This window comes from Danio rerio, chromosome 8 (genome assembly GCF_049306965.1).
Source record: "Danio rerio strain Tuebingen ecotype United States chromosome 8, GRCz12tu, whole genome shotgun sequence".
Taxonomy (NCBI): domain Eukaryota; kingdom Metazoa; phylum Chordata; class Actinopteri; order Cypriniformes; family Danionidae; genus Danio; species Danio rerio.
In genome coordinates, this window is record NC_133183.1 from 4,862,501 (window position 1) to 4,886,500 (window position 24,000).

General features: G+C 36.8%; 1 protein-coding gene across 23 annotated transcripts in view; it reads left to right on the forward strand.

Annotated features, from left to right (window-relative positions):
• Window positions 1-24,000, forward strand: part of pxnb (paxillin b) — a 72,761-nt gene that overhangs the window by 15,714 nt on the left and 33,047 nt on the right. For 5 of the 23 annotated variants that reach the window (XR_012384052.1, XR_012384051.1, XM_005172450.6 and 2 more), the window contains exon 1: window positions 23,056-23,287. The exons of 11 other annotated variants lie outside the window; for them this stretch is intronic. Coding sequence is in view for 9 of the 12 variants with exons in the window: in XM_005172450.6 (XP_005172507.2) it covers window positions 23,149-23,287 (139 nt within the window). In the remaining 3 variants the exon portion in view is untranslated. Of the gene's footprint in view, window positions 1-23,041; window positions 23,288-24,000 lie in introns of those variants that run through there. 7 more of the 23 variants (XM_688428.11, XM_073910028.1, XM_017357398.4 and 4 more) reach the window with 6 other exon arrangements.

Genomic DNA, 24,000 nt, shown 5'->3' on the forward strand with positions numbered 1-24,000 from the left:
GAAACTGCTACTATGATCTGCACAAATGACTAACTGTTTTAATAATTGCATGAACTGTTCTGGAAATGTAAATAGTGTTGTGAGAAATGCACCAAAGCCACTGAGAAAAACTGTAATATATACAGTAGATGTCTTTATAGATTTATACAAAACAAAACAGAAAAAAGTAGTATAACATACATCCCCAAACAATTATTTCCCATTTCAACTGCTGAAGAGTCTCATGATGACCATTACAGCAATAAAGAAATAATAATAATGCTTTTTCTTAGTGTATATTAATAACACTCCCAAAGTAACCCATTTTGCTTGTGAGACATGTTTTTCTGAAATCATTTGGTGATTATGTGTGAGAAACATGAACAGTCATTGTGTCAGGTTTGTGGTCGGAGATGCCGAGCATACATCACCATATTTGGTTGTTCTCAGTTTTCTTCTCTTGCATTGATTATTTCTCTAATCGAAGGGATTTTTTGGCAATTGTGTCTTCAGATTATTGTGATGCTTTAACAAGGCATGTGCGGCATACTTGAATATTAACTTAAAGGTGTAGTTTACCACAAAAACACAAAATTCTGTCTTAATGTTCCATATCAGTTAGATTTTTTGTGGATATTTTGAAGAATGTTGGAAGTCTGTAACCATTGACTATCATTAGTATTTGTTTTTCTTACTATGAAAGTCAATGGTTACAGCTTTCAGTCGTTTTTCAATGCATCTCTTTTTGTGTTCTTTATCAATTGGATTTTTAGGAGATATTTTGAAAAATGTTGCAAGTCTGTAACCATTGACTTACAGTATTTGTTTTTCTTACTATGGAAGTCAATGGGTACAGATTTTAATTATTTTTTAATTAAACTCTTTTTGTGTTCCATGTCGGTCAGATTTTTAGAAGATATTTTGAAGAATGTTGGAAATCTGTAACCATTGACTTCTATAGTATTTGTTTTTCCTACTATGAAAGTCTGTAGTTACAGCTCTCAATCATTTTTCAATATATCTCTTTTTGTGTTCAGTATCAGTTAGATTTTTGGAGACACTTTAAAGAATGTTTGATATCTGTAACCATTAACTTCCATAGTAAGAAAAACAAATACTGTGGAAGTCAATGGTTACAGCTTTTAATCATTTTTAATGCATGTCTTTTTGTGTTTCAAATCAGTTAGATTTTTAGGAGATATTTTGAAGAATGTTGGAAGTCTGTAACCATTGACTTTTATAGTATTTGTTTTTCCTACTATGGAAGTCAATGGTTACAGGTTTCAGTAGTTTTTCAATATATCTCTTTTTGTTTTCCATATCAGCTAGATTTTTAGGAGATATTTTGAAGAATGTTGGAAGTCTATTACCATACACTTACAGTGTTTGTTTTTCTTACTATGAAAGTCAATGGTTACAGCTTTCAATCATTTTTCATTGGATCTCTTTTTGTGCTCCATATCAGTTAGATTACTAAGAGATATTTTGAAGAATGTTAAAAGTCTGTAACCATTGACTTCTATAGTGATTATTTTGCCTACTATGGAAGTAAATGGTTACAGCTTTCAATCATTTTTAATGCATCTCTATTTGTGTTCCATATTAGTTATTTAGAATATATTTTGAAGAATGTTGGAAGTCTGTAACCATTGACTTCCATAGTATTTATTTTTCTTTTTGTTTATTTACAGCTTTCTCTGAATTTCTTTGTTTTTTAGAAGAAAGAAACTCATAAGTGTTTGAAACCACTTGAGGTTGAGTAAACAGTGATTAAATAATTTTTTGGGAGGTGAACTACCCCTTTAATATAGTAACTTAACTCTGCATTCTCCTTATTCTGTCATGTCCAGAGTATTAGTCAAAATCTGTTCTCAATTATAACAGTAAAGCAGCAGGCGGTGGACACTGAGGCCCAAAAATCAAAGTGAAGCTTTGCCATGTGTTTGCCTGCTGTGATGAGGTGATTAAGATGAAACCCCTGACGTTTCCCCCACCCTAGCGCTCTCTGTCGGCCTTTTATTTCTCCATTTCCTTCATCCTCTTTTTCAGCTCTGCCTCCTTTGGCAGGGCGTCTGGTCAGAGACACAGCGCTGATTGTTTTCCTGATGGCCCTGGATATTTCAGAGCTCGCAGTCACAGCAGAATTCCTCCTGCAGGAGTGGATACAGGAGATACTCCATGTTAGAGCAAACTAGGCCAACATGATTAATCGTTTCTAAACTAAAATTGTAATTTGAAAGAGTGTAATTTTGAAAGCACTATCAATAGGCATGGGACAGTAACCGGTTTTAAGGTTTACTACGGTTTGGAAAAGTTTTGGTTTTAGAACCGATAAAGTTTTCTGTCATACCGTTACTGTGGTAGATCATTTTTTTTTGACAATGTCGTTGTCAAAGTCTAATTTATTCATTTATTTAGGATAACAGTAAAGGTCAGGGGTTTTCAATCTCAGTCCTGGAGGCCCGGTGTCCTGATTTTAGATCCAAGCCCAATCAGACACACTTGGGCTAGCTAATAAAGCTCTTGCGAGGCTTTCGGGAAACATCCTTGCAGGTGTGTTAAGGCAAGTTGGAGCTAAAATCATTTTTCTTAGTTTTTATTTCAGGGTTTGCCACAGTGGAATGAACCGCCAACTATTTCAGCATATGTTTTACACTGCGGATACCCTTCCAGCTGCAACCCAGTACTGGGAAACACCCATACACACTCATGCACACACAATTTAATTTATTCAATTCACCTATAGCGCATGTGTTTGGACTTTGGAGGAAACTGGAGCACCCGGAGAAAACCCACGACAACACGGGGAGAACATGCAAACTCCACACAGAAATGCCAACTGACCCTGTAGTGGGTCTCAGTTTGTACAAGAAGCACCTCATTAAATTACATTTTCCCCGGCATTTCTTCATAAGATGAGCATTTATTTTTCCTCAGTATATTCAATGGAGCTTCTGCGCTAGCCTGCCGATTCTGACGGGCGCGTGCGAGTAAACGGCTTTTTGTCTCGTTTTATGCTTGAACAACTAAATGATTTTTTAAACTGATTTTATTTAAAATTACATTACAACATCAATGCTGTAACAGGAACCATATAAAATGGAAAAAACTCACAATAAAAGGTCACTGGAAGTTTATCAGTATGGGAAACACACTAGCTCGGCATATACCCTATTATGGCAAGTCGCGACTCGGTAAACACTCGCTCCACCTTCACTTTCGCTCAGCTCATCTTCTTCCTCCAGCCCAGACAGCCAACCACCGAACACCTCTTCCTTTCTCGCTCCTTCGGTCCCTCTATTGATCCATTTTTATCTTTTTTTATAATTAATATTTATATAATTAATATTAATATTTTATAATTAATTTTTATAATTTCCATATAAGGACTCAGAAGGCGGGCGATAATGTGGTTGTTAAACCTTGCATCGCCCCAGTGTCAACACCACAGCCTACCTGAGTATTGCTGCTGACCAAGTCCATCCCTTTATGACCACAGTGTACCCATCTTCTGATGGCTACTTCCAGCAGGATAACGCAGCACGTCATCAAGCACAATCAATCTCGGACTGGTTTCTCAAACATGACAATGAGTTCACTGTACTCAAGTGGCCTCCACAGTCACCAGATCTCAATCCAATAGAGCACCTTTGGGATGTGGTGGAACGGGAGATTGGCATCATGGATGTGCAGCCGGCAAATCTGCAACAACTGTGTGATGCTATCATATCAGAGATAGACTGAAATCTCTGAGGAATATTTCCAGTCCCTTGCTGATTCTGTGCCATGAAGAATTAATGCAGTTCTGAAGGCAAAAGGGGGTCCAACCCGGTACTAGTAAGGTGTACCTAATAAAGTGGCCGGTGAGTTTATTTGCACAGATATATTATTGTAAATCCTCCTATGCAAAATATTAATTTAAATGAGAGATTTGTAAGGGGTGAACTCTTATATATTGAGCGCTGCAAATGTTCTTTTATTAATTAGCAGACTGATGAATGAGCAGTCGTCACCATGTCCAGTGATGTGCGATGAAGTGCTGTAATTTTATGTGGTCAGCGTGGGTCTTTCCAGGTTTAACACACTGAACTCAGATGGAGAGTCAGCCAGCGCTCATAGAAATAACTCTCCAATCAGACGTGGTTTTCATGTTGGCATACACACCGGTTGGATGTTCTCACTTCTGTGTGTATGCGTAGGTAACCAGAATAGACGTGGGACCCCCAGTCTGCTTGGCTTGATGTCCTGTTGGGAAGAGCTTTTATTTTGGGTGCAGAGTATCGACTTTCTGCAGGGGTGGAGTCTCTGGCTTGAGATGATCTCTTTAAAATATCCATCAATCCTCACCTTTTTATTTTTTTCCCCATTTCCCTATCGGTGTCCATGACCTTGTCGTTTGGATGCTGTTGTGTCGTTTCACGCTTCTGGCTGTCTTGTAATTATATCTGTCTTTTTTTTCTCCATGTCTGTTGTTTCTTTTTGTCCCGCAGCCGTCCCGCTGGCCCCATCGCTCACCCCTCTCTGTTATAAATATCAGAGTCAGTTTGGTTAGACGGTATTGAGTTTCCTTTGGTGGGGTCGCCAACTTTGGCCTCTAGTCTCCGCTCGTAAACAGGCAGAGTTTGGCCTCTTCTGACCAGATCAGGACACAAAGTGCTGCTTTTTCGGATATTAGTTATTAATATAGATGCATGCAAATCTAAAACGTCTGCACAGATTTAAAGATCATGGTGCAGGTTAATATAGTAATCCGCTTTTTAAAGTGTGACATCATGCAGCACAGTTTCTGAGTTCAAATGTTTTATCAGATGGCATAAGTGATTAAATTATTATTATTATTAATATTATTATTATTATTTATTTTTATTATTATTTATAAAATGTTTTTGCTTATTTGAATTATTGCTACTACTACTACTACTGTAATTATTATTATTAATTTTCCTTATTTGAATTATTACTTTAATTATTATTATTAATATTATTATCATTATTATTTTTTTTCACCTTATTTGAATTTTTATTGTTATTATTATTATTATTATTATGATTATTACTACTACTGTTATTATTATTATTTTTTTCCTTATTTGAATAATTATTATTGTTATTATTATTATTATTATTATTATTTATTTTCACATTATTTGAATTATTATTATTATCATTATTATTATTACTACTGATATTATTATTATTATTATTATTATTATTATTATTATTATCTGTCCCTTTTTAATTATTAATATAATTATTTTTATTATTATTATTACTATTATTATTATTATTATTATATATTTTTATTTATTTTTCCTTATTTGAATTATTATTGTTATTGTTGTTGTTGTTATATTTATTTTCACATTATTTGAATTTTTATTATCACTACTACTGATATTATTATTATTACTGTTATTAATATTTTTTCTTATTTGAACTATTATTATTACTATATATTTTTTCACCTAATTTGAATTATTTTTATTTATTATTATTATTATTATTACTACTACTACTACTATGAATATTATTAATATTTTATATATTGCTTATTTGAATTATTATTATTATTATAATTATTACTATTATTGATATTATTATTAATTATTATTATTATTTGTTAAATTTTTTTGCTTATTATTATTATTATTATTATTATTATTATTACTACTACTACTACTACTACTACTGATATTATTATTAATAATTTTCTCTCTCTCTCTCTCTCTCCATCCTCAATTGTGTTTTGTAGCTGCTCTCTAATGGAATGTGTGAAATTCTTTGTTCAGATTCTGAGTAAAATGTGTGACTCCTTCATAAAGTGTAAACCTTTAAATATTAAAAGGTTTACACCTTTTAAATATTAAAGCTGAAAACCTTTAAATATTGTCTTCAATTCTCTGTGTCGATTTGTTTTAAGATGTCCCTATAGAACCCATCATTGCATATTATATGAAACTCTTGGTTTTGGGCTTCAACCTAAGTTCTGCAGACAGCATCATTGCTATTTGTTTCTTATTAAATGTGTTTGTTTTAGTTTCCCCTCTTATTTACAGCAGCTTTTGTTTCATTTACCTCATCATATTCACTTCGTCATATGCAACAGAATTATTGTTTGTTCCCAAAATTGCTACAGAAAGTGGCCGTAGGTCCTCTCGATACAAAAATCCTTCCGACTGGAACAATCTCCCTTCCTTTTTCAGATCAATTAAATCACTTTGTCTTTTCAGGGCTAATTTATTTTCATTTTTGGAAATAACTTGCGAATGTTACTTATATTGGCTCCAAATGAAATGTTTATTTTTTATTTGTATGTCAAATTGTTTGTACTTTTGATTTTTGATTTTTTTTTTTTTTTAGGCTTCAGATTGTGGGAAGTGTTTCAGGTAGAGTGTGCTGCCTGTTTGTTTTGTTAGTTGTACGTACGTTGTGATGTGTTGTACTCTGTTTGATTTATAAAAAAAAATGATGGACCCCCTCAAAAATAGGGGCTATCCTATTCAATAAATAAATTAAAATAAAAATAAATAAAAGCACTATAGAATTAAAGATGAAGTGAATTTAAGGGTTAATTCACCCCAAAAATAACGATTCTATTATAATTTTTCTAACCCCTCACTTGACCCAAACCCGTTTGACTTTGTTTCTTCTGTTGAAAACAAAAAAAGATATTTTGAAGAATGTTGGAAACCTGTAACCATTGACTACCATGGTACGTGTGCTTCTTTTTCCTACTATGGAAGTCAGTGGTTACAGGTTTCCAACATTGTTCATTAAAGAAAAAATAGAAACAGGTTTGCATCCAGTTGAGCGCAAGTAAACGGTGAGTAATTGTTTATTTTGGGTGAACCATCCCGTTAACTTCTTTTTTTTCGTAGTTTTTTCAGGTTGCATTGAATTTTTTTCCCCCTGTTATAACTCTGGCACATGCAAGGCTTTTAAACACTGCAGTATAGGGAGTGTCAGCAGTGCATAAAGTACACCAGGAGGAGTTTAGTGGAGCCTGGCAGTGTTGTTGAATCAGTCTAACAGTGGTTTCAGCTCTTGCGGTGGGACTGGAGTTTTCTGGTATTTTTAAATAGAGGTGGGTGGGATTGGATCAGTGAAATGAACACCAGCCATTGTGAGGCTGCTTGCTCTACATTCCTCTGTCACAGTTCAGCCCACACGCCCCCTGTCTGTTCTGCATCTCTCTCTCTTTCCCAGTCTCTTTCACCTCTCCATTCAATGCGCTTTATTGGCATGACATTTATGGATACATATTGCCAAAGTGTACATAGCAGGCAATATAAAGAAAATAGTAGTAATAACAATATTAATGAAAATAGAGCAATTCCAGCATTATAGATGAGACATTTGCAGTTATATTAAAACGTCTGTTTATATATTTCAAAATAACTCGTCGCAAAGTTATGGGATGAGAAAAATGTCAATCTGTAAACAGTTTTTTTTTTTAAATGAGGGAAAAAATTTTAATTTTGGATGTGACCAAAAAGTCTGTGAGTTTACAGTAGACAACAATGTAGAAATTCTGTAAATTAAACTACACAACTCAAATACATAATGCTAATCAAAAGGACAAGAGTTGGCTCTTTGTAGAACAAACGTCATTGATTTGACCTAACATATTTGCTTTTAAGAAGAAAAAGCTTGGGTATGTATGTGACATCTCTCCTTTATGGATGTGCAGATGAAATTGGCACTTGTGTGACTTTGCTAAATCAAATATAATTGTTTGAAAACACAGCTGTATTAATTCTGAAAATGTCTCAGTCAAAGTAAAACACAAAACCTAGAAAGGGTTTCGCTGTTTGGGTGAAAACTTATTTTTTTTCCATGGCAATGTTGACATTTGCAACTATAAATACAGCTGAAGTCAGAATTGTTAGCCCCCCTGAATTATTAGACTACTTGTTTTTTTCCCCCAATTTCTGTTTAACGGAGAGCAAATTTTCTTCAACACATTTCTAAACCTACTAGTTTTAATAACTCATCTCTAATAACTGATTTATTTTTTCTTTGCCATGATGACAGTAAATAATGTTTGACTAGATATTCTTCAAGACACTTCTATACAGCTTAAAGTGACATTTAAAGGCTTAACTACAGTAGGTTAATTAGGTAACTAGGCAGGTTAGGGTAATTAGGCAAGTTATTGTATAATGATGGTTTGTTCTGTATATATTGAGAAAACATTTAGCTTAAAGGGGCTAATAATTTTGTCCTTAAAATGGTGTTTAAAAAAGTAATAACTGCTTTAACTCTTGCCGAAATAAAACAAATAAGACTTTCTCCAGAAGAAAAAATATTATCAGACATACTGTGAAAATTTCCTTGCTCTGTTAAACATCAGTTGGGAAATATTAAAAAAAGATTAAAAAAATTGAGGGGGGCTAATAATTCTGACTTTAACTGTATGCAGTATCATACGAATAGCAGTGCAATGTGGCTTTTTATCGGCACTGGTGGGAGGCTTGCGTTGTGCATGGTATCCCACCAGTGATGATATACAGCCACATCGCACTGCTACGAGTGTGATATTGCGTTTTTTCACAAGTACATTATGTTGCCCGACAGTTGCAATATTTATGAAACTGCAGAGTGTCCTCTGCTTGTTGCTGTATGTGGGCGGAGTAATGTGTGTATATATATATATATATGTGTGTGTGTGTGTGTGTGTGTGTGTGTGTGTGTGTGTGTGTGTGTGTGTGTGTGTGTGTGTGTGGGTGTGGGTGTGTGTGTGTGTGTGTATATATATATATATATATATATGAGCAATATCACACTCGTTGCAGTGTGATATAGCTGTATATCAGCACTAGTGGGAGACATATGTTAGTGCCCCATCAGTGTGATATTGCGTTTATATAACAGTTTGACGGCACAATCCTGTTTATAAGTAAGAAAATCAAACACGGAGAGTCTAAAAAGCCTTTTTTATTAGGAACTACTTTCTTCCATCATTCATTCACATCTGCAGCTGATTTCATAACAGTATAACAGTAGTTCAAAACAGTTCACCAACGTCACTTTAACACAATGTATAAAGTGATGACAAAACAGCTAATTATAAGGCTGAACGTGACATGCAATGCCATCCATCTACAGAGATATCTTCTTACAGTGTTAGTCTACAGTATTTCTCTGTTGCAATCAGGATATGATAATTATTATCCCCCGAAAAAAGCAACGCACACCTCCTACCAGTGCCAATATACAGCCATATCGCACTGCTACGAGTGTGATATTGCTCATACATACAGTTGAAGTCAGAATTATTAGCCCCCCTGTATATTTCTCCCTAATTTCTGTTTAACAGAGAGATTTTCTCAACACCTTTTTAAGCATAATAGTTTTAATAACTCGTTTCTAATAACTTTGCCATGATGACATGATTATATTTTTCTAGACACTTCTATACAGCTTAAAGTGACATTTAAAGGCTTAATTAGGTTAACTAGGCAGGTTAGGGTAATTAGGCAAGTCGTTGTATAACGATGGTGTGTTGTGTAGAGAGTCGAAAGTAAATAATAATAATAATTTTGATCCTAAAATGTTTTTAAAAAATTAAAAACTGCTTTTATTCTAGCCGAAATAAAACAAATAAGACTTTCTCCAGAAGACAAAAAAATTTTATCAGACATACTGTGAAAAATTCCTTGCTCGGTTAAACATCCTATGGGAAATATTTAAAAAAGAAAAAAAAGTCAAAGAAGAGCTAATAATTCGAGAAGGGGCCGGATGCAGATCTGGTGCAGTGCACTCTGAGCTGCATCCAATGCTTTTTAATGGGCTCACCTGTAAAAAATAAATCCGTAAAATTTACGGTAAAAAAACAGCAGCTGTGGTTGCCAGTACTTTACCGTTAAAAACACGGTACAAACCATAAAAGTAATTTTTTCATTTTTACGGTAAACTACTGTATTTTGTTAATTTATAGAGGTAATATGTCTGTATTTAGAATGACCAACATCTACACATCTTTTGTTACACAGTTAGTCACGTTAGCACACCCACATGCAGGTGGTGATGAGGAAGATACTTAATGAGCCAATGCTCATCACAATCAACTTTTCCCACAAGCAGAAAAGAGTATCAGCATGTAGAAGGTGCTCAGTGTCATTCACACAGCTACTAAACACCAGTATGGTAACACACATAAAATTAAAGCCATGAAATAAACATTGTTTATCAACATTAGATGTAACATAAATCTCTAATGTGCATAACTGATGGGAAAACAACTAAAAAGATCCATAGTAATGTCAACCAAATGCATAAAAAGTTATGTGCCATGCAGGGAATTCTGGGAAAGTCAATTTACGGTTATTCGCCGTATATATTAAGGAAACATACCGTTAACCAGGTCACGGATTTGTACTGTAGCATTTTTACAGTTTTTTACCGTTGAAATCACGGCTTTTTTTTTACAGTGTAGCCCCACCCCTAACCCTACCCATCACAGTGATGTCACTAGCTCCATTTGAGTGCATTGTGTCTGACATTGCATCGCTGAGTGATGCAATCTCAGCTTGCATCATAAAGGCTGCATCCAGATACTATTGAATAATTCTAACTTGACTGTATATAATAGTAATAACTTTGCACAACAGTAAGAAATGTCTTTCTCACTGTCTCTGTCTCTGTCCCTCTCCCTCTCTCTCCATCCTCAGTAGTGTGTTCTGTTGCTGCTCTCTAAAGGAATGTGTGGAATTCTTTGTTCAGATTCTGAGTAGGGAAGCGATTAAAGTGTGTGACTCCCTCATAATGGAATAAAGTGTAAACTGAGCTCTCTGCTACTCTCTGCTTATGCTGTATATTCATTTCTCTGCTTCAGGAGGGGGAGATATCTGTGTCACATCTGGCTTCTATTCAGATTATATTCCTGTGTGTTTTTATAAGCTTCTCTCCTCTCACTATATTTATTAAACAACGCTCATTGATCAGCTATGAATACAGTAGATGTCAAAGTGATTGGCCCTGTTTTTTTTTTCTTTTTCAAATATATGTCCCAACTAAGGCAGAGCAAGGAATTGTTCACAGTATTTCCTATAATATTTTTTCTTCTGGAGAAAGTCTTATTGTTTTTTTTTTTAATTTTAAAAGCCATTTTAAGGTCAATGTTATTAGCCCCCTGTTACGGTCCCTACTTAAAGGGCCACGAAAGCCCCCGTTTCAGCGGGATGTTTTCACACCTCTAGTTTGGAAAAAGTCAGGAAAGGGGGTGTGTCTAGCTTTGTTTTGGTGGGAGTGTCAGGGGAGGAAAAATGGGCAGGGTTTGAATAAAAATGGGCAGGGTTTGAATAAAAATGGGCAGAGTTTGAATAAAAATGGGCAGGGTTTGAATAAAAATGGGCAGGGTTTGAATAAAAATGGGCAGAGTTTGAATAAAAATGGGCAGGGTTTGAATAAAAATGGGCAGAGTTTGAATAAAAATGGGCAGAGTTTGAATAAAAATGGGCAGAGTTTGAATAAAAAAATGGGCAGGGTTTGAATAAAAATGGGCAGAGTTTGAATAAAAATGGGCAGGATTTGAATAAAAATGGGCAGGATTTGAATAAAAATGGGCAGGATTTGAATAAAAATGGGCAGAGTTTGAATAAAAATGGGCAGGGTTTGAATAAAAATGGGCAGAGTTTGAATAAAAATGGGCAGGTTTTGAATAAAAATGGGCAGGATTTGAATAAAAATGGGCAGAGTTTGAATAAAAATGGGCAGGATTTGAATAAAAATGGGCAGAGTTTGAATAAAAATGGGCAGGGTTTAAATAAAAATGAGCAAGGTTTGAATAAAAATGGGCAGGATTTGAATAAAAATGGGCAGAGTTTGAATAAAAATTGGCAGGGTTTGAATAAAAATGGGCAGGGTTTGAATAAAAATGGGCAGGGTTTGAATAAAAATGGGCAGGGTTTGAATAAAAATGGGCAGGGTTTGAATAAAGATGGACAGGGTTTGAATAAAAATGGGCAGGGTTTGAATAAAAATGGGCAGGGTTTGAATAAAGATGGGCAGGGTTTGAATAAAAATGGGCAGGGTTTGAATAAAAATGGGCAGGGTTTGAATAAAAATGGGCAGGGTTTGAATAAAAATGGGAGTTGCCATTTGGGCACGCGCTTCTGACCGAGTACAAACAAACACACACGCAGGGGAGAAAGTGTGTTTAATGACAGAGGAATGTTTGATACCGCATGTCGTATAAGAGAAAAAACCCTCTGCATTTCTCTGTAACTCACATGCCCTCAGGAGGTCAGAAAACCGTGTGTGTGTGTAGACTGTCCTGTCACAAAATGCGGCGAAAATTCAACACGACGGTCGGCAAAAGTTTGCTTACATTGTTCACGTGTTTACACACAGAGAGCAGCATTTACAGCAGATCTTTCAATATTTCAGCGGAGGGAACTCAACAAACCCCGTGACGTCAGACACAGCGACATTCCAAGATGGCTGCGTCCTTAGTCTAAAATCTATAGTAAAACACACCGTTTTCTGATAAATGGTTACATTATTCAAGTTTGTTTAATATGTTTTCATTGAAGTGGAATCCAATGCTCAAAATAAGGTAAACTTGACTGAGGGCTTCATTTCCCCTTTAAGCTGAATACTAGGATCTTGAAAATGATCTAGTAAAATATTATTTACTGTCATCATGGCAGAGATAAAATAAATCAGTTATTAGAGATGAGTTATTAAAACTATTATGTTTGTAAATGTTTTGTTTCTACTTTCATCGTAACCAATGAATAGCTCAAGTCAATATTATTAGCCCCACTGTTCTCCAATGACTTGCCTAATTAATCTTATTACTATAGTTAAGCCTTTACATTGAACTTCATTCATTAATTTCCCTTCCCTTTATTTATCATTGGTCACCATAGTGGAATGAACCACCAACTATTTTGGCATATGTTTTTCACAGAGAATGCTGCGTACTGCAACCCAATACTGGGAAACAGCCATACACACTCACATTCACCTTCATAGACTACAGCCAATTTAGTTTATTTAATTCCCCTATAGCGCATGTGTTTGGACTGTGGGGGAAACCGGAGAATCCGAAGGAAACCCACACCAACATGGGGAGGACATGCGAACTCTACACAGAAATGCCAACGAACCAGCAACCTTCTTGCTGTGAGGTGACAGTGCTAACCACTGGGCCACCGTGCCCCCCCTACATAAGTGTTATTTATACATTGTGAAACATTACAAAAATTTACAAAGGCATAAACATGTAACAATAAACAAATACACTGAAGAGTATTTTGAGCAAATAATAATAATACAAATAAACAAAATAAATAAATATAAATAGATTAATAAATAAAAAACAACAACACTAGTGCAATCTTATATACAGAAAAAACAAGTCTACAATGTGTTGACCAGAAATAGGCTGTTTTTCAATTCCAAGACTGCAGAGAACGGACTTGTGTTCTTGTGGAGACTGGTCTTGCCAGGTGTCCTCGGAAGAACGAACTCAGGAGACCGCGAGGGCAGAGAACGCGTCCTTTGAGAATTGAGATGCTGCGTTCTTCCTGATGGTCACATGACCTTCACGTTTTTTAAATGGTAAATTATTTCAACATTACAGCCTTCATACAACGATTTATTGTTTTTCCCCTTTTCAAAATATATACTTTGCATAAAAACATAATATATCTATGTTGCCCAATATAAATAAAACAGATTTTAATACGAATTTCAGCAAACAAACACCCTTAATGTGTTTATTCCTTTATTAAGATGTTCATGATAATGTTTACTTTCACCGTTTCCTTTAAGGAAACTCCTGAGGTAAATAAATCATATCTCTGAACTTTAATAATAAATCTAAATAAAATGCTGCGCTTCCCACCTCCAGTCGCAATGACTTCTGGGACTTCCAGAGCGAGTTCGGTGCTCAAGTCTGCATCAGTGCGTCCTCGATATCAAGAACACATCCGGGAAGTTTCACGCGTCCTCCGTACTTGCGGTCTTGAGTATTGGAACTGAACTTAAGCAACTGATGATGACATTTCACGAGAACACGAGGACGCAAGACCGCTGAAGAACGCATATTGAGAAACAGCCATAGTTTCCCTTGAAAGCTGGGCATTAGTTGGTGGGGACTCAATCAGAAGGTACATTGAACTTTAAGCTGCAGAATAGTTAGTAAAATATTGTCATCATGGAGAAGACAAAAGTAAGTTTTAAAAATGAATTATTGAAACTATTCTCTTTAAAATTGTGTTGATTAAAAAATATATATATTTTATTTATTTATATTATAAAATATATTTGATCTAAAAATATGTTATTAACCAGGCCTCACAGCATGAAGGTCGCTAGTTCGAGCCTTGGCTCAGTTGGCGTTTCTGTGTAGAGCTTGCATGTTCTCCCTGCATTCGCGTGGGTTTCCTCCGGGTGCTCCGGTTTCCCTCACAGTCAAAAGACATGCAGTACAGATGAATTGGGTAGGCTAAATTGTCCGTAGTGTATGAGTGTGTGCGTAAATGTTTCCCAGAGATGCGTTGCGGCTGGAAGGGCATCCGTTGCGTAAAAACATGCTGAATAAGTTGGTGGTTCATTCCACTGTGGCGACCCCAGATTAATAAAGGGACTAAGCCGGCAAGAAAATGAATGAATGTTATTAAACATCACTTAGGAAACATTTAAAAAATAGATCAAATTCACAGAAGGGTTAATAATTTCTCACTTTAAATCAAAACCTCAATATTTGAGCTCCGCTGTATGTTGCTTTTATTCTTTAACCTAAAACATTTCAGTACAAGTGCTGTTGTTTGACATTCATCAAGACTAAAAATGTGCATTTCTTCAGAAGTGGCAGAACTCCAGTAGTCGTAATCCGCTGCTGTGATCAAGTTTAGGTTTGGCTTCACACCCTTTTCAGTCCCATCAACTTAACTTCTCCATGAACACATCATTAAATGAAATGAGCAGTCAGACACTTAATAAATCTCGACTCAATACTGACACATGCTGGAGAGTTTGTAATTGCCTGTCACGTTATTGACACTGAATACTTGTAGCCTGGCTGAGAGCCTAACAAAACTAAATCACAAATGTTAATTAATTTGTTTTCCCAAAAGCTTTTTACACAGTTTTTTTTTTTTTTCGTTTGCAAGTCTGGCAACACCCAAAACAGGATAGGCTTGCGGGCACAGGATTTCCTGTCTCTCACTTAACACCTCTGGGCCTTTTGTTCCAATGCATAATATTGTTGATACATAGATGGGTGTTTCATATGCGTGTTACTTCAAAATAAACTAAAATAAAACACACTTTTAAATTGATATGCTATCAGTTTCCGACAGGGGAAATTAGTCTTTTGTTTTCTGAATCAATCTGCACTTATCGTATGAGCACCTGAATGTTCTCTTGTTTTGCCAGCAAAAATGGTTCCAAACAAAGCCGGAATATGAACATTTGTGCATATATTCTGCATACATCCTTAATGAATGTTTCAGGAGGAATGTTTTTGATCAAATCATTTCAGAATCAGAACCTGAATTAGTTTATTCGTCGAGTGTGAACACAAAACGCAAGGTTTCTTTTTCATGTTTTTTCAGGAACTCAGGATACACGCAGTGCATACATGCATATCAGCACAAGTGCACAGAATGACATTTAAATAGCTGGAAAATATAGTAAACCTAAAATATTCTGAAGCTATGTATGTACATACACTCACCGGCCACTTTATTAGGTACACCTTGTTAGTACCGGGTTGGACCCTCTTTTGCCTTCAAAGCTGCCTTACTCCTTCGTGGCATTTATTTAACAAGGTACTGGAAATATTCCTCAGAGATTTTGCTCCATATTGACATGATAGCATCAAACAGTTGCTGCAGATTTGTCGGCTGCACATCCATGATCCCGTTCCACCACATCCTAAAGGTGCTTTATTGGATTGAGATCTGGTGACTGTGGAGGCCATTTGAGTGAAGTGAACACATTGACATGTTCAATATTCAGTCTGAGATGATTCCCGCTTTGAAATGGTTTGTTATCCTTCTGGAAGTAGCCATCAGAAGATTAGTACACTGTGGTCATAAAGGGATGAAGATGGTCAGCAACAATACTCAGGGTAGGCTGTGGAGTTGACATGATGCTCAATTGGTACTAATGGACCCAAAGTGTGCCAAGAAAACATCCCCCACACCATTACACCACCACCAGCCTGAACCGTTGAAGCAGGATGGATCCATACTTTCATGTTGTTGATGCCAAATTCTGACCTGACCATCCGAATGCCGCAGTAGAGATCGAGATTCATCAGAGCAGGCAACGTTTCTCCAATCTTCTAATGTCTAATTGTGGTGAGCCTGTGTGAATTGTAGCCTCAGTTTCCTGTTCTTAGCTGACAGGAGTGACACCCGGTGTGGTCTTCTGCTGCTCTAGCCCATCTGCCTCAAGGTTGGACGTGTTTTGTGTACATAAATGCTCTTCTGCAAACATCGGTTGTAACGAGTGCTTATTTGAGTTACTGTTGCCTTTTTATCAGCTGGAACCAGTCTGGCCATTCTCCTCTGACCTCTGGCATCAACAAGGCATTTGTGCCCACAGAACTGCCGCTCACTGGATATTTTCTCTTTTTCAGACCATTCTCTGTAAACCCTAGAGATTGTTGTGCGTGAAAATCCCAGTAGGTCTGCATTTTCTGAAATATTCAGACCAGCCCGTCTGGCACCAACAACCATGCCATGTTCAAAGTCACTTAAATCACTTTTCTTCCCCATTCTGATGGTCGGTTTGAACTGCAGCAGATTGTCTTGACGCACTATTCTACGCCATTTTGTAGTATCAATAGTGTAAGTAGTGTGTTCACACTGAAAACTCTAAAGATAATAAGTGCACTTTAATTACCCGGATGATGCACTCATTCAGCCGCTAAAAAGAAGTGTGTAATGATGGGACACTTCACGCAGTCAACGACCGCAGGTTTGCTTACGTAGCGGAAGGAGCGGAGCTATCAGACGCACATGTTGAATAACTTTATTTATTTTGGATGGTGAAAGCAAAATTCTCCTACTACAGTGATTTTAGCGCCTCCCGATGGTGAATGCGGCAATACTCACGGCAGATATTATCTGATAATTCGGTCGTTTATTTCACCAATTTGGCGAACATCATCAGGGAAACGGCTTGAATTTTCGCTTAGTAAAAACACATTAGTGTGCCATTTGGGACGACACTACATACATATACTATCCTGTTGAGTGTGTAAGTGCATAAGTACATAGTGCATGAGTGCATAGTGTATAGTGTGCCATTTGGGACGCAGCTCATGTCTACATGCCTAAATGCATTGATTTGCTGCCATGTGATTGGCTGATTAGAAATTTGTGTTAACGAGCAGTTAAACAGGTGTACCTAATAATGTGGCCGGTGAGTGTACACAGAATGAACCACCTACTGTGTATATGTTTTAGTACTAGGCACTACCCTTACACACTCATTCACACACATACACCACGGCCAATTGAGTTTATTCAATTAACCTATAGCACATGTGTTTGGACTGTGGGGGAAACCGGAGCACCCGGAGGAAACCCATGGCGACATGGGGAGAACATGCAAACTCCACACAGAAATGCCAACTGACCCAGCCGGGACTCAAACAAGTAAACTTCTTGCTGTTAGGTGACTGTGCTGGACCATTATGCTACTAAATGAATCATTCATTAAGACCAGGGTCTTGCTTCTCCGTATCATTTCCATGAGCATTCTTCTTTCTCCACTTGACTGCATTAAACACACCTGTGACGTATTCTCAGTCATCAGACATTTATAAACACACCGGTCATCTTCACTGCCGATGAGTGCATATAGTGAAATGGTGCAGGCATGTGTGGCATTGACAGTGTATGTTCTCTTTAAGGTTGTAATGGTTGTGCTGGGCGTTTAGCACCAGGTGCAGATCCTCCAGAGAGCCCTGAAGAGTGGCTCGGTTTATTTTCAGGACATTTGCACCGACTCTCTCAATGCTTTAAATAGACGGCCTGTAAGCTGCCATGCGGTTACTCGACCAGGGTTAAACATGGACCTTGTTAGACATTCCTCATTTTTGTGTGTGTGTGTGTGTATGTGTGTGTCATGCAAAAGCAAAACACCAGTGCAGTTTTTAATGGACCACATTTAATGGATTTGGGATGTGAGATTTTCTTTTGGGCTGGTGGGTGTGGAGACCCACTGCACTCCTGCTGACTTCAGCACACAAGCAGCCCATTCCCGGGAAGAGGCTCCTGGGAGGAAAGCAGATCTCGCTTCCTTTTAAGGAGCACTTGCTGGATCCGCTGACTTTCTCACATACTTTGCAGTGCATGATGATGTGAAAGGCTCTCGGAGTTTGGATGCTCTCAACTTCTGTTTCTCCTGATTGTATACAAACTTTTTTTTCCATGACGCTTTAGTGTGTTAGTTAACATGAAAAATACATCCAAGGTAGGGCTGACATTGTGATATTTTGTTTTGCTGCAAATGAGTATATTCCCCCTAGATGAATCTAATAGCTCTGTTTGGAAAGATTTCATTTATTTAAATAGATTGGGATGATCAAGTCTTTTTCCATGCAGTGTGTTTGCTTAAATTAGGCTAAATTACAAGCATATATACAGTTGTAATGAGAATTATTAAGCCCCCTGAATTATTAGCCCCCGTTTATTTTTCCCCCAATTTCTGTTTAACGGAGAGAAGATTTTTCCAACACATTTCTAAGCATAATAGTTTTAATAACTCATTTCTAATAACTGATTTATTTTATCTTTGCCATGATGACAGTAAATAATATTTGACTAAATACTCTTTAAGACACTTCTATACAGCTTAAATTGACATTTAAAGGGTTAACTAGGCAGGTTAGGGTAATTAGTCAAGTAATTGTAGTGTCCCACCAGTGACGATATACAGCCACATTGCACTGCTATGAGTGTGATATTGTGCTTATACAACAGTTCAACTGCATAATTGTGTGTATAAAAAAGAAAATCAAACATAGAGAGTCTCAAAAACTCTTTTGTACGAGGAGCTACTTTCTTCCACCGCTCATTCACATCTGCAGCTGACGTCAGAACAGCAGAAGTCATTGCTCATTCACACACGTCACTTTAGAGCTAGTGTTTGAATGATTCCCTAGCGTAATGTCTAAAGTGATGACAAAACAGCTGATTTTGCTCACATTTTAGGATCATTAGGCTGAACGGCATGAAATGCCATCAGTCTGCAGAGATTTCCCAGTATTTCCCTGTTGCAATCACAATAATTAACCCCCGAAAAAGCAAAGCAAACACTACCAGTTTACAGTTATGTTTGCGATAAGGAAAAACGCTAAACACCTGCAAGCATTTCTTTCTTTTTACTGAACTAGTCTGCAGTAGCGAAAACAGGAGACGCATTAGAAAGAAGCAGATGACTACCCAGAAAATAACTTTTGGGTAGTGATCTTAAATTTTGACCTTAAAATGGATTTTTAAAAATTAAAAACTGCTTTTATTCTAGCCGAAATAAAACAAATAAGACTTTTTCCAAAAGAAAAAATATTGTCAGACATACTGTGAAAATTTCCTTGCTCTGTTAAACATCATTTGGGAAATATTTAAAAAAAAAAAAGGAAGAAATCAAAGGGGGCTAATAATTCTGACTTCAACTGTACATAAATCATAAGAGTTACTTCATATTTCATGTCATAACAGATTTATAAAGTTATATTTACAGATGCAAGTTTTTATTTTAATAATGTATTATGAAATGTTGAATTTAGTGCTCGATTAATTTATAGATGTATTTTTCATTGTTAATGGCAATTAATAGGAGTAATTATTCTTTTTTGTTTGTTTATTGTAAAGTGAATTAAAAGCGTGTGGTATAAATGGTAGCACATTACAGCAGGGTTTATTTATCCTTTCTTTATTTCTTTTTTATCTTTTATTCTTTGTAATATAACAAAAAAAATTATGTTACAATAAATATTGGATTGCTTTATATTCATTATTCATTTTTCTTCAGTGTAGTCTTTATTTCAGAGGTCGCCACAGCGGAATGAACCGCAAACTATTCCAGCATATGTTCTTCCAGATGCAACCCTGTACTGGGAATTACCCATACACTCTCATTCACACACACACACTCATACACTATGGCCAATTTAGCTTATTCAATTCCCCTATAGCACATGTGTTTGGACTGATAGGGAAACCGGAGCACCCGGAGGAAACCCACACCAACACAGGGAGAACATGCACATACAGAACTCCATACAGAAATGCTGGGACTCGAACCAGCGACCTTCTTGCTGTGAGGTGACAGTGCTAACCATTGAGCCACCATGCTGCTCTTGCTTTATAATACAAAAAAGGATTTAAATACAATTTTATTAATTAATGTCAGCTAATGTATTTACTAATGTGAGCAAATAATGAACAATTACTGCATTTATTACAGTATTTCTTCGTCTTTGTTAACATTATCAAAGTCATAACTTAAAGTCGCTACTCAAAGTCGTAATAGTTTAACTCACAGTGCATTAACTAATGTCTTGGGATTTTAATAATGCGTAAGTAAATGATGATTAATAAATGCAGTATTGTTCGTTATTAGTTCATGTTAGTAAACACGGTAACTATTGGCCTGGTACGGTACGGTTCGTTTTGGTACGCTTTTATGGCCGTTTCCACTGTCAAAAGCTGGACCGAACCGAACTGTACCATTCCACTTTTTCGAAACGGTACCAAACACAAGCAAGGGTACGAAAAGGCGGTGCTAGATGCGCAGCTGAATGCTATTGGTTTACAGAGATACTTCATTCACTTAGGAAACAAGTCAGAATGAAAACAAAAGAGCCGCCATGTTTAAAATACACAGCGAGAGATTACAGCGGAATTATATATACATATAATAACGAGCCATGGTCGATCCGGGCTCTAACAAACCTTGTCGTCGTGTTGATGAACAGCCACAAAGCCATGGAGTAGAGCAGAACTCCGTGCCTCGTAGTTTTGTACGACCCAGTCTGAAGCGCGAGCGGTTTTGCTTTCTTGTTTGCGCTCGTCGTGCGTCTATATCTGAAATAACACACTTCTTGAGGTGATGATAATAACGTGCGCTTGATTATTGACGTGCTTTTGAAACCCGATCCTGTTAGACACTGACAAATCCAAGAGCGAAGCGTAAAAAAAGAAGAAGCCGGAAAAAAGGGGCACGTTATTTCTTCAGCAAACGTGAACAAACTTCCATGTTTAACTATTATGATCACCTTTTGGACTTTTATTAACTGGGAATGATGGATTGACTCTCTAACAGAGCTTACATGTGATGGTGAAGATTACAGACACAGATGAGAGGTTTTCACTGACTGTGGGCTATATTTCGTGTTGTTTTTAACCTAAATAAGGACTAAATGCCTGCTGTGTGTAGTTTTTCTGTAGTTGGTAACATATCGGAGAGTGTGAGTGTCTGTATGTGTTCATATGTGTTGCATTTATTTATTTATTTATTTAATATAATCACAGACATTACAGTAGGCTATTTCGCACTGTCATTGATCTGCAGTTATAATCAAATCCTGTTCATAGAAAAGTTAGTAATGAAGATTTATACACAAGTATTTATGTGTGTAAAGCGTCTGATATGTGAGTAGTGCTTTTCATATATGTGAGCGACCCGTACAGCTTTATTGTGGACATTTCCTCGAGCGAGAATGATGCAACTAAAACTTTTTGTCATACCCACCAAAAGGGTACGCTTGGTAGTGGAAATGCAAGCCTGATAAAGGTGACCTGTTCCTTAAAAAGTGTGGCCATGTTTTTTAAATAGTTTATTTGCATGTTTTTTCAATAGTATAATTCCTATTCTTCCAGTTTTGTAGTTTTGACTTCATGAAAGTGTGGATATTAGTCCTAGAAGCAAATGTATTAAACGCAGTATGTTTTAAAGGGTCACGAAACACCAAAACACATTTTTTGAGCTGTTGACAGTCTTATATGTGTCCCACACTGCTAAAAACACTATTAGGACACCTATATTTCACTAAAAAGTGTAAATTGGTTGTTTTTGCGTTATTTCAAGCAAATTCGTACTTCCGGTTTGAAACGAATTTTTGAAGCTGCGTCACGGTCATGACATAATAGCGTGTATTCCAGCGTGCAGACTGGACGTCTGTGCCAGAGTGAGTCTTATTACGTCTTACAGTGTGATGCATTAATGCATGAGTAAGGCTTGGTTCAAACCAATCAGCGCGCTCTATTGTGCAACTTCATTAATATTCATTAGTGTCCCCGTGTTTACACCACAGAGACGCCACGTTGTGTTGGCAAAACAAGCATGAAGTGTTGCTTTTATAGTTTGCTGCCATTAAGTTTCGTTTTCATTTTTCTCTCTGTGAGAGCTCATCTGGATCACGTGTGGATTACAGTGTACACGACGCTCGACAACAATAACTTACGTGTCTAAGTAGGATTATTGTTTACCTGAGAGCTGTTCTCATCTGCAAACGCTGAAATTCAGCGTGGATTCGCTTGTAGTCTTCTCTTCATAAAGACGCGGCTCTAGTTGCTGGTGATTGTCCTGTCTCTACAGATTTGGTAAGTGAGCGACCAGTGCTCTTTGTTTATTCAGTTTGTTCGTATCGAATTAAGTTATCTATTGCACTGAGTGCAAACATGTTAGCACCGCATTTTGTGACCGGAATAACACACGCGGCTTTCTGACGCTACCTGCCGTGTGCATCTAAGTTTCTGGGAAATGCTGAGGGTTTTTTTCTCTCATTCGCCGTGCGGTATCAAACATTGCATGAAAAATACACGCTTAGGGCAGTTCCTCCAATCAAATATGTCGTTTGTCGCGAGGGGCATGAATGAATTCCCTGAATGAAAGAGCCAAACTGCAGTTAAAGTCCAACATTTAATAATTTGGCAAATAATTCGACTACAGATGTCCATGTAGGTTAAACACCATCACTTTCTCCTGTGTGTGAGTATTTTGACTGAAACTCGCGCGTGCCCAAATAGACACTCCCACACCCTCCCACTTTAGTTCCTCCGACACTCCCCCCTAAACAGAGCTGGACACGCCCACTTTTCTGACTTTTTCCAAAGTAGAGGTGTGAAAACACCCTGCTGAAACGAGGGGGTTTCATGGCCCTTTAAAAAGTTTTGTCTGTGTAGAAAAGGGTTAATGACTGGCGTCTGCTGTGTGTTCCTCCCCTTCACACTCTCTCTTTTTCTTTCACACACACTCATACACACACACGTATACACTCACACTCAGGTGGGACTGAATACTGGGACACATTCTGGAATACTCTCTAAACTCTGTGAGTACTTGTTTTCTGGAAACATTACTGCATTGCGTGTTTGTGGTTAGTTTTGACCCCTGGGTAACTTCTGGAGCAGAATAGCAGCAGACGCGACTTCCTTTCACTGTTAAAAATAGAGCAAACTCAAGAAAGACGCTCTTCTGTTTAAAGAACTAAAACCGAGCTGAGCTTTACAGTTTGGGCTATTTTAATGATGAGTTGTTTCTAATTGCTGGATGATGTGTTTTTTTTTTATATATAATAATGCCTTAAATGTTTAGATTGATTCAGTTTCAGATGAATTTACTTGTATGTCTTTTGGACTAACTTGCTCTTTTAAATAAAGTTAATCAATCGTAAGCACAAAGCATTTATTATATTAGAGGTCATTTATTACCTTTAATTTTTCTGAACTAAGTACAGGGTTCTTATGGGTGCTGGAAATCCTGGAAAATGCTTGATTTTTAATAGTGTTTTCAAGGTTAGAAAAGTGCTTGGATTTTGAACAAAGTGCTTGAACCTGCTTGATTTTGAATTTGCAGGGCTCGAAATTGTGGCTGTTTTGGTTGCATATGTGCACGATTTTATCTATGTGACCTCAAAATATATATGGGAGCATATGTGCGCGTGCTTAAATTGTTACAATCAGTTTTCATTGCAAAATGTTCACCGCATGCGCATATTTATGGAGCTAATAATCAGCCAAAACAATCTGAATTTGAATTGTGTTC